At 49.2% G+C, this 15,166-nt stretch overlaps 1 protein-coding gene across 4 annotated transcripts in view; it reads right to left on the bottom strand.

Annotated features, from left to right (window-relative positions):
* SH3PXD2A (SH3 and PX domains 2A) overlaps nucleotides 1–15,166 on the bottom strand; it is a 272,461-nt gene that overhangs the window by 183,181 nt on the left and 74,114 nt on the right. For all 4 annotated transcript variants that reach the window (XM_068949734.1, XM_068949736.1, XM_068949735.1 and 1 more), the window contains exon 3: nucleotides 12,466–12,541. In XM_068949734.1, coding sequence (XP_068805835.1) covers nucleotides 12,466–12,541 — 76 coding nt within the window. The remainder of the gene's footprint in view (nucleotides 1–12,465; nucleotides 12,542–15,166) is intronic.

The raw sequence follows: 15,166 nt of genomic DNA, 5'->3' as shown, positions 1-15,166 counted from the left end.
GCATGCATGTACACATGTAACTAGATCCTTCAGGAGCACCAGGATCCTCCCTAACCCACAGCCACGCTAACATGCAATACACCAAATGGGAGATTGGACTTGTCTGATTCTGTTGGTGCTAGATATCTGGGGAAACGGTACCAAAATCCTCTCACTTCTAATTAACCTTAGTGGAATTTGGCTCAGGAAAAGAAGGGTAATTAAGAAGAACTGAAAAAAAAAATCTATATTTTATTATTTGTCCAGATCCGACTCTGTGGCATGAATTAATTTCACTTCAAAGGATGAAACATTATAATTACAAAGCATTGCATCGTATATAACCATTTCCAGGCTATTATTCAAATCCAACTGAAATAATATTATGGGTACAGGATCATTTGAGTTCCCTATTAATCCCAAGAGGAAGAGGGATGTGAGTTATTTTCTCATCCTGACAAATCATCTCAAGACATTGCTGAATCAGGCATGCTTGCGGCTTAACAGGAAATAAGTAAAAATGTTTAACCTTCATTACCGAGTTTGAGGATACATTAATGAGAATGTAAAACTAAACCTCATTTACTTTTTATTGTTAATGGTACAGATTCTCAGATTTTGTAGTTACTTTGGAACAGTCAATGCAAAGAGTCAGAAAAGGTCACTTCCACTGTTACTCATTTCCATGCAGTTTCACTCCCAGGTTCCTGCTCACTAGCACAACACAGCAGTCTTCACTGCACACGTTTCAGGGGAAACGCTTTACTTGCATAAAGGCTACAACTGTTCCCACTGCAGTAGAGCCACAAAACTGGTCCAACTGAACCAAAACTTGATAACCGCTTAATGACACAAAGCAATATTTGGACTAAACCGAAGCCGATTATATCGCTCTACAGCTCTTTTCCACGTTAAAAGACTCTTATTTATAGTCTTTCCTTACACCCAAGAGGCTTTGACATATTTTAACTAACCTGCCTTCCTTGTCTTCTTAACCTTGGTCCCTGTCCAAGAAAAAAAGATGTCATCTGACCACGGATGGAGCTTCAATTTCCAGCAGCAGAATTAACCCACAACACAAAATCCCCTCTGCTTATTCACTGGATGATGTTCTACCTCCTGAGGAGTCACCTTAGCCGACGTGCTCTCAATGAAAGAGGGGGAAAAAAGCAGGCGAGAGGTACCCCCATTACCGCGTCAACCCCTTGCATGAAACAGATCTTTAAATTCGGCCTGTTTCAACTCTTTTGGTTGCAGAGACGCCACCGGGAAAGCGGAGTATGCCGAGACCGTCCAGCGGCTCAGCGTCACGGCTGCCGATAGGCACCGGATCTCCCTGTACATAGGCACGACCGCGGCAGCCTGCCGAAACGCGGCCTGGAGGGCGCAGCTCTGGCTAAGCGCGGACGGAGGGAGCTCGGGCAAAGTGGGCCGCGGCCGCCCCTCTGCCCGCTGCGTGCACGCGGACGGGAGGGCCGCTCGGCACGCAACAGGCTGCGGCAAATGTGCACCGCGTCCACGCAGCACCGGGGCCGGCGCGGGCGAACGAAAGCCCAACTGAGCAGCATTTATAGACCGGAGAGCCGCAACTCACCCTCTCCTTGACAGAGCTGGAAAAAATAACATTTTTCCCTAGGGTGCGGGAGAGGAATCGGAGTTATATCGGGCTGAACAATGCCACGATCGGATGAAAAGCTTTTCCCTGCCCCGGTCCCGGGGCTCCCCGGCACCCCAGCCAGCCCCGCTGGCACCTCTGCCCCCAGCACGGCTTGGGGGGGGCAATGGGGCTCCCCGCGGTGGGGCACCCGCGGCGGCCGGGCGCCCCGCAGCCCCCGAGGCCACACGCTAGGGCCAGAAGCAAGCGAGCGCCCTCTCCTCCCAGCCCCAGAGCTCCTCTGCGGCAAACGGGAGGAGGGGGCGGCGAGGACGTCGCACTAAAGTAAATATTTACGCAGCCGGGGCCTTTCCTTCCCCTGCCCTGTGTTTTCTCCCCCTTGTCAAAATGTCACAGATCAGCTGCTTTCACAGTCGCGCAGGAAACGAGCTCCCCGCCGGCTGGCAGCCCACCGCCGGCGCGCGCCGCCTCCCGCTCGGCCTGGCTGCGGGCGCCCGCCCCGGCCCGCGCCTCCGGCGACGGCCCCGGCCGGCTCCGAAGGGCTCGGGGCAGCAGGGCTCCCCGGAGCCGGGGCCCCGAGCGACCCGCAGCGCCCGGTGTGGCGAACGCGCTCCGGGAACCCCGGCACGCTGCAAGCCGGCGACTCCACTCTCCGGATAAAGCCCCGCTCACCGCAGACGTCGCTAAAAGCATGGCTGTCTGGAGGAGACCTTCCTTCCCAGGGGAAACCTGCTACACGCACAAGTCTGCGAACGTGCTGCTTGGTTGCAGCTGGGATCAGGCTGGGAATATTTTCTCTTCTGCTCTCAGCAGCTCAGAAGCTAACAATTTAAATAGACCCGCGGTGACTACACTGCCTAGCAGGAACGGGCAGTAAATGCTTTTCCCCTGTACTCCGTTCTGGTGGGCTTACTGCTTGCCCGAGAGGGTACCGCGACATCCTGCATTTGGTGGGAAGAGTCACATCCAATCCCACCGTTCACCCCAACGCGGTGGAAAAGTGAAGCCTGCCCACCAGCTCCGACACCTGCGGTAAAAACCCATGAACTGCAAAATCACACGGTGGCTGTTTGGTTTATTCTGGGTCAGCCCTGCACCGTTCGCAGCCCTGGATCGGAGAGGGAAGCTGCGAGTCTGAACTTGCCGACATTTAGGATGTAAAATCAGATGGAATGTAATTTTCTGCTCTTTATTTAGAGGTGGCAAAACCCCGGTAGAAAATGACACGGTCAGAGCGCTTAACTTCAGACCCAAGGAAATCTGAGAGCAAAACATTAATTACCTCCGTTTTGAGGACAAGCCTGGGGCCTGTATTAGCACCTCTGTGAAAAGGAGAAGCTCAAGAGGATTGAATTTCCCACTTCTAGGACTTACTTTCTTTTCCTCACTTACCTACCCTTGGCTTCCTCTTTCTAATTCCCGTGGTATTTCCCTCTCTCCGCTTCAGTTTTCCCTCTAAACGGGACTACAGCGCTACAGAAATCACAGAGGGGCAGACACTGCTATGGGTTATTTCAGTATAAGGGAGGTAGACGCAGTTTGGCAAATGCCTGCCTGCAGTATTCCCCTCACTCTGCTCCTAAGGATAAAGATCCCCTTATGAGTAAGAACAAGCTTGGTCACAAGAGCCTGAAAATAGCTACATTGTGGAGCAGTGACCCCTGGAAACACACCACGCTTAAGAACACCAGCACCCCAAAAAGCTTAATACATAGAGAAAATAAAGGAGCAGAGAAATTACTTGCAATCAAGCAGCAAATTCACAGGTTCATTGTTTTCAAATGCTCAGGAAAAAATTAATCACATCCTATTTTAAGCATGTGACTACAAGAAATAAATCAGTTGGTCCAACCAAAAGGCAAAGTGGGTTGAAAACAGATTCAAACAGAGGTCTAGACCACTACTTAGCTGTGAAACTCAGCTGGGCTCTGCTCTCCTATATTGTCTAGGCAGCTTAAATCTGAATACAACAGAGAGAAGATTTAGCAGAGAAGTAACATCCAGAGGGCCTGTGGGACTGCAAAGGCATCACAGCCCCTGGCAAGCTGGACTCCTGTGCTAAAAAGCACTTTCATTATACGGGTCATTTGTTGACGGATTGTGGGAAAAAGTCAGATTTCAACCTAGAGAGGAAGACAAGTGAACCCTTATACAAAGCCACCTTCTCCCCAGCCTGTGGGTTGAATGCAGAACACTCTCAGACTTGCTACATACCACCCACTTTAGATTACAGACTTTCAGAGTTATTTTTAAAAAGTAATTATAGTAGTGGAGGGCATACTCATCTGAAACGGCTGCCTGAGCAGACGACGAACCCAATGCAGCTCATACTGCTTTTCAAGTCTGTAATTGTGCTTACTTATTGCCTTTAAAAACAAGAATCAAAATCCAACTAATTTCTCAGTAAAAAAGTCCATGTATTTCCCGAAGCAATCCAGGCAGCTATACTGTACGGAAAACCTGCCCTGGCCTTTTTGTTCTAGCATCAAACTCATTTCAAGCATTGAAAAAAATCCCCTTTCAGCTCTGGCTTCAGACAAACCCAGAACTGAACTCCTTTCCATTCTTTGTTTTCCCTTGAAACTGTGGCTCGGTAATTACAAAACTCTCATCATGGAGGCTCATCATGTTCTGCATATGCTGATTTCTGCCCAGAGGTGGTTTCTGTTTGAGCAAAATACTAGGTCTTAACCTATGTGAGAAGAGCTGGTGCAAGCCCGAGAAAAATATTCGGTAGGCTTTTGCTGCTCCAGTGTGGCTTTGTCCATAGCTTCAGCTGCTGCCCTATAGGTTTGGGATCTATGTGCGGAGGAAGGAATCAGTAAAGACTGAAAGAGAGGTAAGAGATACTTGGGTAGAAGCCAGCATCATTTCCCCAATTAATATGGAAGGGCAGGTATCTTTTCAAAAAGAAGCATTACTAAGGAGATCCAACCCGAAGCCTTCCGCCTCCCTCAATGCTGGGCTCTGCTCTCGTGCTGCCTCCGTGCAAGCAGACAGCTGGATGCGCTGCGGACCTCAGTGCAATAGCACTCACAGCAAATACCTGCAGCAAACAACAGGAGCAGCACCCGCATTTGTTTAAAAACCCCAAATAACCAACTCTACCTCCCCCTCCGCCCCCTTTCTTCTCTACTAAAATTAGCCCTTTGGCTCAAGCCCTATTAATGCTCAAAGACCTCCAGAAGGCCTGACGTGCCTTTGAAACGGCTCAGTACGCAAAGCCAGAAGCACCCTCTGCCCCTTGTGACACGGGGCTAAGTACGACTCCGGCAGCTCCGTCCTCCGAGGGGAGTGGGCGTCTGAAAGTTGGCGCTTGTTGGCGGCTGTTTTTTGCAGGTTCTTCAATAGGAAGCGGCCTAAGGGCATCCTATGACCTCATGCTTGACAAGTCTGTCTTTCAGCCATACAAGACTTAAACCCTAAAAATATCTCCAGGGAATGCGAAGAAAATAATCCTCCTGCCTGCCCTGCTCCGAACTGTCAGTTCCCTGCCAGCCTGGCTGAGAAGCAGGCGTTTCCTCCCGGCAGCCCTCGCTTTCCCTTCGAGCCCAGAGCGGGCAGGAAATCCATTCTCCTCTTGTGAGAGACAGGAGATGAATTTTCCGCAGTAGCCCTCTTTAACAAGGCAGAAAATAGAAAAAAAAAAACCAATAGAAAATGCTTTCTCAAACAATAGGAGCTTCTGAACAGCGACTCACCAGAAGCCCGGCATCACTCATGCATCAGTAAGTCCAAAATTAACTTGAGTGGCAACCAGCCAAGGACCTGTTAGCTGTCCTGGCACAAATATTAGGTTTTAGACCTGAAGGCACCTTTCCCTTTCAAAGAACAGGAATGAAAACTGATAAAATGTATATTAAAAGGAAATTACACCGGAGCGGCCACCCCCCAGGGCCCTCCCATAGCCGCCCAAGCTCCCAGCACGCTGCCCAGTGCCAGCGGTCGCACTGTCCCCTGCCGACCTTCTCAAGGGGGGGACGGGGACCCCCATGCGGATTTTGGCAGGTGGGCGGAAGGGTCTAGCGGACAAGAGCCCCCCTCCCTCCGGCAGAGCGGCTCGCAGCCCTCCCGCTGGCTCAGCACAGCAGGCTGCGCTCCGAAGGGGGCACCAGTGAGGCTCGCTGAAGAGCTCAGGGGGGAAAGCCGCTCCTGGACTGGAGATCGTCATTGCTGAGGGAAAACATTTTCCGCCTCATATTCGGGACGGCATGGCAGACCACCGCAGCTGCTTTATTACACGGTTGAGGCTCCGCAAACTAGACTACTGAGACGCTTCTCTGTGTATATGCATATCACACCTGCAGAGACTATACCCACACATTACAGGGATGTTGTTTAGGATAATTTCGCTCATATTTTATTTTAAAAAAGCAAGATTTGACTAAGTCTAAGATAAAGAGAACTTCATCTAGTCTTTCCTTAAACCTTTAATCAACCTTTTGTTTGGCTCTGAACTGTTGCAACACTGCTCCTTTGCATGTAGAACATAAATTCAAAATGAATCTAAAGAAAAGTTAAAATAACTAATACCTAGCTGCCCAGGCTCAGAGCACCACAGGAAAGCAAACAATCAAAAATGAAAAACAAACATAAAAATTAAAGAAATATATATGTTCATAAAATCCTGTGAGGAATTAGGACAAGGAATGTATTTCTGCTTAAATATCAACCTGGCAACAGCCTCTGCGAAGGAGAAAAGAGCCTTTACTAAGAATATCCTTTTCTGATTTCTAAGGGTCCTCTTCAGGCAGTTTGCTCTTTGAAATCACTGCGCATTTTGCCTCAGTAAGGTGTGGACAATAAATGTAGAAAATGCTTTGCACACACTATCATGGCTGAAATTCAGTATCTTTGACAAAATTATACATGGCCACATTCTAATTTTGCAGATCCTACTCTTGATTTACACAAGTGGAAACATGAACCACAGGATCCAAAGGTCACCACAGTCTTGGTTATCAGCATAAGCCTGTCATCTCTATTTTGGCACAAGTACAGCCTCTCAAGATCTCTGAACAAAATGCTGCTTCTCCTCCAACCCGGAGTAAAACAAAAGGAGTGAAGGTGGAATACGCACAGCAGAGAGAAAAAGCCGTTCTCATCACCGCAGATGAAATCCTGATGTTGCAAACCTGCTCAAGTCCTTCTGCTCAGCTTCCTCTTCCCCAAAGAAAAAACAGTATTTGAAAGGGAAAAAAACCAAACAAACCAAAACAGAAAGACAGACATAGCCACCTGGGATGCAGTTCATCGGCAGGAGATCTACTTCCCCACTGCAGCCTGCGAGCGGCAGAAACGGAGGCAAGGAAGGTCCCGGCCAGCGTTTGCTAGCGATTATTCGACAGACTCTGGCATTGTGCAAAATGGGGAGGCTCCCACCTGCTGCAAATGCTCTCCGCCTTTCGGCGCCCCGTGCCAGCCCCAGGTATCTGGGCGGTGCCGGCAAGGCACTTCCTCGTGTTGTGCAATCACACCTCTCCCCGTGCTCACAGGCGTCTCAGTTGCCCTTTCTCCTGCGCCTCCTGCTTTGCCGTTTCCCCACCGCAGGGCTGGGAGCAAACCTTGGGGCAGAGGGACCACGGGAGAGAGCAGCAGCTCTCCCGGCTCCCCACACCGGTGGCACTCGCTGCAGCCACACACCACGGTTCAGCCCTCTGGAGCAAAAACCAGGGCCAAACCTGCATCACCCGCATCACCTGGATCTCACTGCCCTCTGCCCAGCTCCTGACCTGTCCACCCTGATGCTGGCGGCAAGTGCCTGCAGGTCTCCGCTGCCTCACGCCATCTGCACCGTCAGGGCCAAGAGGAGAAAGCCCCAGAGGCTCCTTCCAGATGGTGCCCGAGGTTTCTCTCTTGGGAGAGAAAGTGCGGCTTTCCCTCAACAGCACCATCTGGAGCTTAAAGCAATTAAAGGAGGCCTCAGTCAAGGAGAGGAGCAGCGCTGCGGTTTCTTCCCTGCTAACAGCTCTGGCGGAAAATTAAGAGGAAAAAAGAGAGGTAACGAGCACAGAAGCACAGCAGAGGAACAGACCTTACTCACTATAGGCAGGCCCCTTTACTTCCAACTGTGTCCTCAGGGAAACAGCCAGGTCAACAGGGCATGACGCGGCCAGAAAATAGCCCATGTCACTTCATCCACCACAACAAGCTCCCTCCCCATGCCCTGGAGACGGGCCACCAGGCTTCACCTAAGAGCACCCACCATAAAAAGGCCGGTTTCCTGACAGATTTCAGGGTGTCTCACCTTAATCAAGGGTCTCTTCCGCCTACTGCCAGAAGACATGAAAAGCAGTGCAATCCAGCTAGTCTTGGGGCCAACCACTGCAAAACCCTGGGGTTGCATCGCCCAGCCTCTGTTACTCCTATTGGCCACTGCGTTCCCTCGAAGCACAACAGACTGGGCTTTTCCTTCCAGTGGAAATTTCATCATCAATTAAGATGTGTGAAATAAGGCAGCCTAAATTCATAATCTCTTCTCCTTGCTGGTGTAGATACAAAAACATCTAGCAGGGAGGGAGCGAGGCTTGGAGTCCACGCTCCAAAGACTGTTCTTCAGGTATACAGCGGAAGACATGACGGAGAGAGAAATCAGTGCATTTCGAAAGCACTCAGCGCAACAATCCCACTGTTACAGTTTTTCATTTGTGTCTTCTTACAGTGACAAACTAGAAGGGGTTTTTGCAGCAAATTTTATTCTAACTCTTCCATGATTCCCCTCCATCCTCCCAAATAAAAATCTCATGCCACTAATTAAAAAAATAGTCATGCTCTCTGGCCACCTCACACAGTTCCCCTGTGTGGTTTTCTTCTGCCTCACCTCCCCTGACACAGGCTTTTCCAACAGTGAAAAGGGAAATTAGTGAGCAGAAAGGAAAAACTCATGGAAAGAAGATGAAGTGAGGAAAGAGGAGGAAAAATGTGAATTTCATCCTTTCAGTACGGAAAAAAAAAAAACCTCAAAATTTGAGGGGAGTGAGTCTCAAAGAGTACAAAATAATCCACAGGGCATCTTTCACAGGACTATCTGTCACTGCTCAGTTGATTATCTCCCTGCTCCTCTCCATTGCAAAGAAAGCTGTAGAGTCTCTCCTGGCATAGGAGGGAAAAGGGGGAAAAACATTTGAAGAAAGAAAATGATAAAAATAGGATATAAAAAATAGGTGTCAAAAGAAAAGAAAAACTGCACTTTCCTGCTGCGGAAGCCAGAATGGACTCTCCTAAGAGGACAAAGCTCCAAATTCTGTTACGCATTCCCTGCTTCTACAAGTAAAAGACCTTCAGCACGATCAAATAATAACATAAAGCAACTGACCTAACAGGGAGGTACTTTGCCTAGTAATTTGCAACAACATAGTCACAGCAAAACAGCCGCAGTGAGTAGAAAGGGGCCTGTTATACAAAGCAAAAATCACAGCCAAAATGTAACAGGTCAGCCAAGCAGCAGTGATCTGCAGCCCCTCCATCACGCCCAGGTGGGGAGGAAACCTGCAGCAAAACACTTTCTAAACCCATGAGAATTTGCAGTCTGTGCAGACAAAGGGAGAGAGAGAGAGATCTACGGCAGGGAGCTATAACAGGGCAACGGGGCACCTTTTGCTTTCCACATAAATAAGGATCAAGCATCTTCACCCCCATTTGGCACTGAGTAAGCTGAGACACTGCTATGATGGTGCCTCAGCTACAGGTCTTTGAGGCCTGTTCAGCCTCCTGGTCCAGCTGTGTACCTGAGTGTGATCCTGGCACTGTACTGGAGCAACGACTGAGCACGCACCAGTCCTTTGCCTGGCGGAAGGAGATGTGGGAGCTTTCTTTCCCCAAAGGAAGACCCTCTGTATGTCCTGTCTCCCATCTAGATGAACAGGGACTGGACCAGGAGGGTGTCCCAGAGGCCATTTGTCTCTCCATATAGACATCTTCCCTGTGACTTCGCTGCAGTCTGCTTGTCAAAGCCATGTCAACAACTTAGCCGCACTACTCTTTTAGCAACACTAGATGTGCAGCGCCTGCAAATGGGTGCACATAGCGTGACTGATGCTTCCTTAAAATTAACCTCAGACATGATGTCACAGCAGGAGGAAATCAACAGTGGCCAGGGCACGAGCTGAGGCTGTCGGAAGTTACAGCAAGGAGGTCATGCCATGCTCAGGGGCCCTGGGCAATGGAGGTCCTGCTTCTTGAATCTCTCCGGTACTACAAACCGATATCCCAACAGCCAGGAGCTGGGGATGAGCAGTCCTGGACTCTAATGCAGCATCTTGCCTACTAAGACCTGCTGCACCCTCCTGCCTCCTGCTCTCACCACTAGCCACCCGTTGCTCTCAGTGCCAGAAGCAGAACCGGGTGTCCATATTCGCCAACTTCTACTGCAGCTGCTGAAGACAGTCAGGGTGTGGGAAGGGCAAGGTGCGCTACTTCCTTTGGGATCCACAACAGGCCACCACGTTTGGCCTGACCAGCTGCAGCCGTTTTTCAGCTCTTCCTTCCCAGCCTTTTGCCGTCATGGGAGATCCACATCTCGCAGGCACCCACTCCTACCTGCTGGCCAGTGCGGCTGTACGGCCTGCGGCCGCCAACCCACAGCGCTGGAGGCAATCGGTTAGCCAGCCCCCTACACGCCACTGGAAAGGGGTCTGGGAAGGTAGGTCCTTAATTCTCCATGCCCAGACCATGTCTTTATTTCAGGACAGCACCACAGCATCGCTGACAAGCTGGAGTGCTGATACCCAGCAGCCGTGTGCTGGCATGTGTCAGCTTTCTAAAATTGGCCTGATGGGGGGAAGTCGCCAAGACCTGGAAACTTCAAAGGCAAGTTCAGGGCACTGAGCACCTGACAAGTGGAGTCACCCCAGCTTGGCTGAATCAGGCCCACAATAAACAAGCAAGATCATGACATCTTCATAAAAGTAGGATTTAAGTACAAACATCTGCCCTGCTGTTTTTTAATTAAGACACTTTATAGCTAGGTATTTGTTTCAGTAATCCATGGCTCGGGCTGCAGAAATGCCAAGCATATTCTAATTACAGCAGCTAGTTTATTTAACAGAGTTTGACATTGTTTGACATTTAGCTGAGTCACCTTGTTCCTCGGTAATGCAACAAGGGCTTTTCAGCAGTTCAACAAGAAAGAGGCAGAGATTTGATATCAAAAGTAGAATGTATATCACAGATATTTTAAATTAAATATGGCTGAGGTCTATTCAGTTCTGGTAGCTCTTCTTTTTGGGACGCTAAGTCAGCCCAAATGTCTTCCAGATACAACCCTTCCCCTCAGGGACACCCAGCAGTACCATCTCCATCAAGTTCTTGGAGGGTGGGAAGAGTGAGAAGTGTTGTAATGGGCACATGGGACGTACCTCATCCTCCACAAATTTCACCCACCCATATATCAGGATATGCATCACTGAGAACTGCAAGCAGACTCTTAAGTATTGCTGAACTGGATTCAGCCAATATTTTTCTAGGACAAAGCAGAATAAACTGGCCAGTGACTGTCATTACAGAAGGAACAACTGTTATCTGCAGACACAGATGCTCCTACAGCACCTCACCTAAAGTCATTTGTACTTCTGTACAGTGTTTTTCATGGATCTCAAAACACTTTCTAACAAGAAGGGCAGGCCAGCAGTACCTGTCCTCATTGTACAGACATTTCACAAACAAACTTGGCTAAGAGTTTTCTGGTGGCATGGCTGGATAGACCGCCCAAACTTGGACACCCTTCCCCATTCCAGTTGGGAACGGACAACAACATCACCTCCCCCTGGCTGCAGCAGGCATGGACGCAGCAAAGTGACCTGAGGAGAGCAAACCCTGGTCCTGGGGCTGTTTTCCAGAACGCCTGTGGAGGCTATGAGGCTGCCGCGCTGTCCTACTGTGGCTCCGATGCTTGCATCACGTATTTGCACTGCTCGTTTCCAGGTCCCTGCTTCCCTGCTAGCCCTGGAGCTGTTCTCACCACACATCTGGAGCAGCTGCTCTGCCTAAAAACAGTGTCGGGGACCGCAGCATGTTCCTGGAGAGAACTAAGCCCTCCCACCCCGGCTTCACTTTACAGACCTTTGGGGAAGAGCTGGGATCTCCTTTTTATAGTTAAAGACAGAACGAACCTTTTAACAAGCTGAAAATACTCCGTTTATCCTGACACTCAGTGCAGTGAGCCAAACCTTAAACCAACAGCCAGAACCGTGCAGCCAGACAATAGAGAGCTGGCCGGAGCGTGCCTCCCCAAGCGCACGCTGCGGTCTGGCTCGTCTCCTCCGTGCCATCCCTGCAGTCGCTGCTGGAAGTAGTTGTATGCAAGTGTGTTCAGTTACCCTGAGGAGAGGATATCTATCATGTACAGCTCCTCTCAGAGAGCTGTACATCAGGCCAAAGAGATATTTACTTATCTTTTTGGCCAGCTCTGCAGAAATCCCTGTTTGCATTTAAGCTTCCCTCAGTTTCCTTTATAACTCAGTAGCAGCCCTAATTATTCATTCCTTATTACACAGCAATAGTGTCCGCAAAGCCACGGCACCAGAAATGAGGACAACAGCACCTCTGGCCTCCAGAGGCCTCTCGGTCTGCAGGCCAGGCTCAAGCTGTGCAGTTGCACCCCAAAGGGAGAGCCCCTCGGAGCCACCGAATCCCTTTGTGCAGCAACCCAAACCTAAACAGCTGATGCAAGATCCCTTGGGAGCCCTAAAGACAATGCCAGTTATTTTGTCATGTGGAGACCAGGTACCACAGGCCAGCATGTGTGAGCTCCCTTGGAAAAGGAATTTGTAAGACTAGTACCTAGTACAAAAGGTACTAGAGAAGGTAGCTGGGGAATGGCAACCCCCAACTGCTCTCACCCATCTCATTTAGGGCCTTTGCCATGACATTACCTGGTAGGAAAGGGATGATTCTTTGCTTGGGGTCTTTCTGGCCACCTTCAATAGGGAACTTGTCCAGAAGCTGCATCTGCAAAGGAAACAACAAACGTCTTAGGTGGGAGACGTGGACAGGCTGCGCGGGGAGAGGGGATTTCTTGGTCTGTGTGTAGTTTGAAAGAGGATTAGCAAAGCAAAGCAACTGCAGGAATCACTGTGCCTGCTTGCAGGGGAGCCTGTACATAAAAAGGTATTGCACAGTTCACTCCAAGAAAGGGAGGGCAAGTTTCTGGCAGTGCACAGCAGTTGGGACAGGGCCCAGGCAGACATCTGAGCTTGGCCTTTCTGCGGCTCTAAAATTAGGCTCTCATCCTTCATTACAAAACACACGCTTCGTCTCTAATCCACAGTCTGCCTGGGTTGGTGGAGACATAGTTTTTACCTGCCCGTATGACAGACCACCCACCTGGCTAAAACTGCTGTTGAATCAACCAGCTTAGAGGTTATTTAAGAAAACACCCGATCTATCTTCTTTCTGGCAAGGCATTGCCAACTGCCCTGTTCCATTAAGAGCGTTCCTGCTTTCCTAGGAATAGACAAATGGGCTTTAGGGAAATATCTTCCACTGCAGTCCCTACATGGAGGACAGCAGCAGAGAAAGGGCAGCAGGGAGAGAGCCTTGAGAGAACAGAGCATCCCAGAGGGCTACAATAGCGGGAACTACCAGAAGGCACATAGCAAAGGCCCACGGTGGGCATGTTCTCAGCCCATGACAACCACCCTCGAGCACATGGATCTGGACCACTTGAGCAAGAGTTTCACCGACATCAGCTAAGATCTCGCCTATCACCTCCTAAACTTTGTGCAATACAATGACTTCTTTCTAGTACACCGTTGTACTGAGCTGTAGATTCATTTCTATATACCATTTCCATACACCATAGCTAATACAGCTGTGCTAAGGGCAAACTAAGATCAAAATCCCATTGTACTATGGAGCCACCACTAGCCTTTATCTTGAGGAGCTCAAAGGAGTCTTGACAGCTATAACCAACATGCACAATGGAGCAGACTGCTGACCATCAGTGCGTTTTTGTGGAGCATGCCTAGGGAAACAGTATGCTGATCTGACATTCCTCAATGAGCCTTTGCAATCTCTGTTCAGGTCACAAGCCTGGACGTACTGGTGCCAGTGAGGCTGAGGGTAGGCCAAGAGGCCATACGCAGACTCATTCAGAAGGGATGAAGCACTTGCTCCAGTGACATCTTCATGAGACTGCCCAGGGGAGCCCATCTCCAGCCCTGAAAACCAGCAGAGCCTCTCACCTTCCCATTCACCCTGTGCATCCTTTTGCTGCCATTCAGCTCATGGTGCTACCAAGATAAATACCCAAAGCTTCATATTCTGCTTCATTTTCTTCCACATCTGAGACATAAAATTAAATGCTCTACGTCTGTGCTGTTCCTATACAGCAGCCCCTGCTCACTGTGGCTGGGGGATGACCTTGCTCAGGAAACAGAGAAGCTGCTTTTTTGGGGTCTCATCAAAGGTTTCGCTAGCCAGGGTCCCATTTCCAACAGACCAGGAGAGACGTTTTTCAACCTGCAGTCCACAGCCCACAGGCTCACCTCGGAGAAAGATACGTAAGGAAAGCAAGCCTTGTCAACAGCCTTTCATTCACTCAACAAGGCTCTTCACCTCCACTACAAAACAGTTTTGGGGGCAAATGGAGTTGAATAGTCTTGCCAGAGAGTGGAGGAAAAGGGCATGGCTACAGTGCTCCTGTTACTTGACCCTGCAGGACCCCTATCTCCTCACCTGCACTGGATCTACAGCTCGATACAAATCCCTGAAGTGGCAGCAAAAGCTACCCTGGGGGGACTCTTCAATCAGCATTTAGTCTTAGAAATGCTACGTGCCCAAAAGCGAGGATGTGTGAGTTAACATTTTTGCTACCTTAACAGATTTCCTTTAAAAAATATTTTTTTGCTAACATGGGAAAAAACAGTTAGGATTTCTTTGCTGTTTTTGTTTTAAACACACAGAATCCTTCTCTTCCACCACGCAGAACATCTCCAGCATTTTAACCATATGGTACAGCAAACCAAAGATCAAGAGGAAACTCGGGAGTAGAAGGAACATCTGTGCAGAAGAAAAAGTTAAAAGATCCCACATGTTTCCCCATCAGGGAGTCAGCCTGGTAAATAAATAGACCGTAGCTTTGCGGATTGTTAGCTAACTCACTTTTCTGCCTACAGAGACATGGTTTTTATTGAAAATGGGAAATTTTGTTTTCTTGTAGGTAGAGCTCCGGGTGTCTGAGGTCAGGCACGGGCAGGAGTTTTGTTCAAAGAAAAAAGGAGGAAAAAAAACCCCACTGACTGACTTTAAGTTTCACTGTTGCTAGACTTTTAGCCAGGAAGGCAATTCTCACTTTACTACACAGCGACTGATTCAAGCTGGAACTGATACAGTCAAATTCCCATGGTTATTCTTGGAGTTAGATTAGCTTGGCTAATACAAGCCTTTTTAACCACATCAAGAGAGTCACAACGTGTATAACTTAACGCTATTTATCTAAAGGGTGGATATCAGCAAAATAGATACAATAAACTACAGCTGGAAGAATTTGGCTAAACTTTCCTAGACTACACTTTCCGCCCCAGCTCTTGCTTCCGATGGGAGAGTCAGTATGGCAGAGATGGAGGGAGCAGA

This window comes from Struthio camelus, chromosome 7 (genome assembly GCF_040807025.1).
Source record: "Struthio camelus isolate bStrCam1 chromosome 7, bStrCam1.hap1, whole genome shotgun sequence".
NCBI classification, from domain to species: domain Eukaryota; kingdom Metazoa; phylum Chordata; class Aves; order Struthioniformes; family Struthionidae; genus Struthio; species Struthio camelus.
The sequence above is the reverse complement of the archived record's forward strand: the minus strand, read 5'-3'. Positions and strand labels throughout refer to the sequence as shown.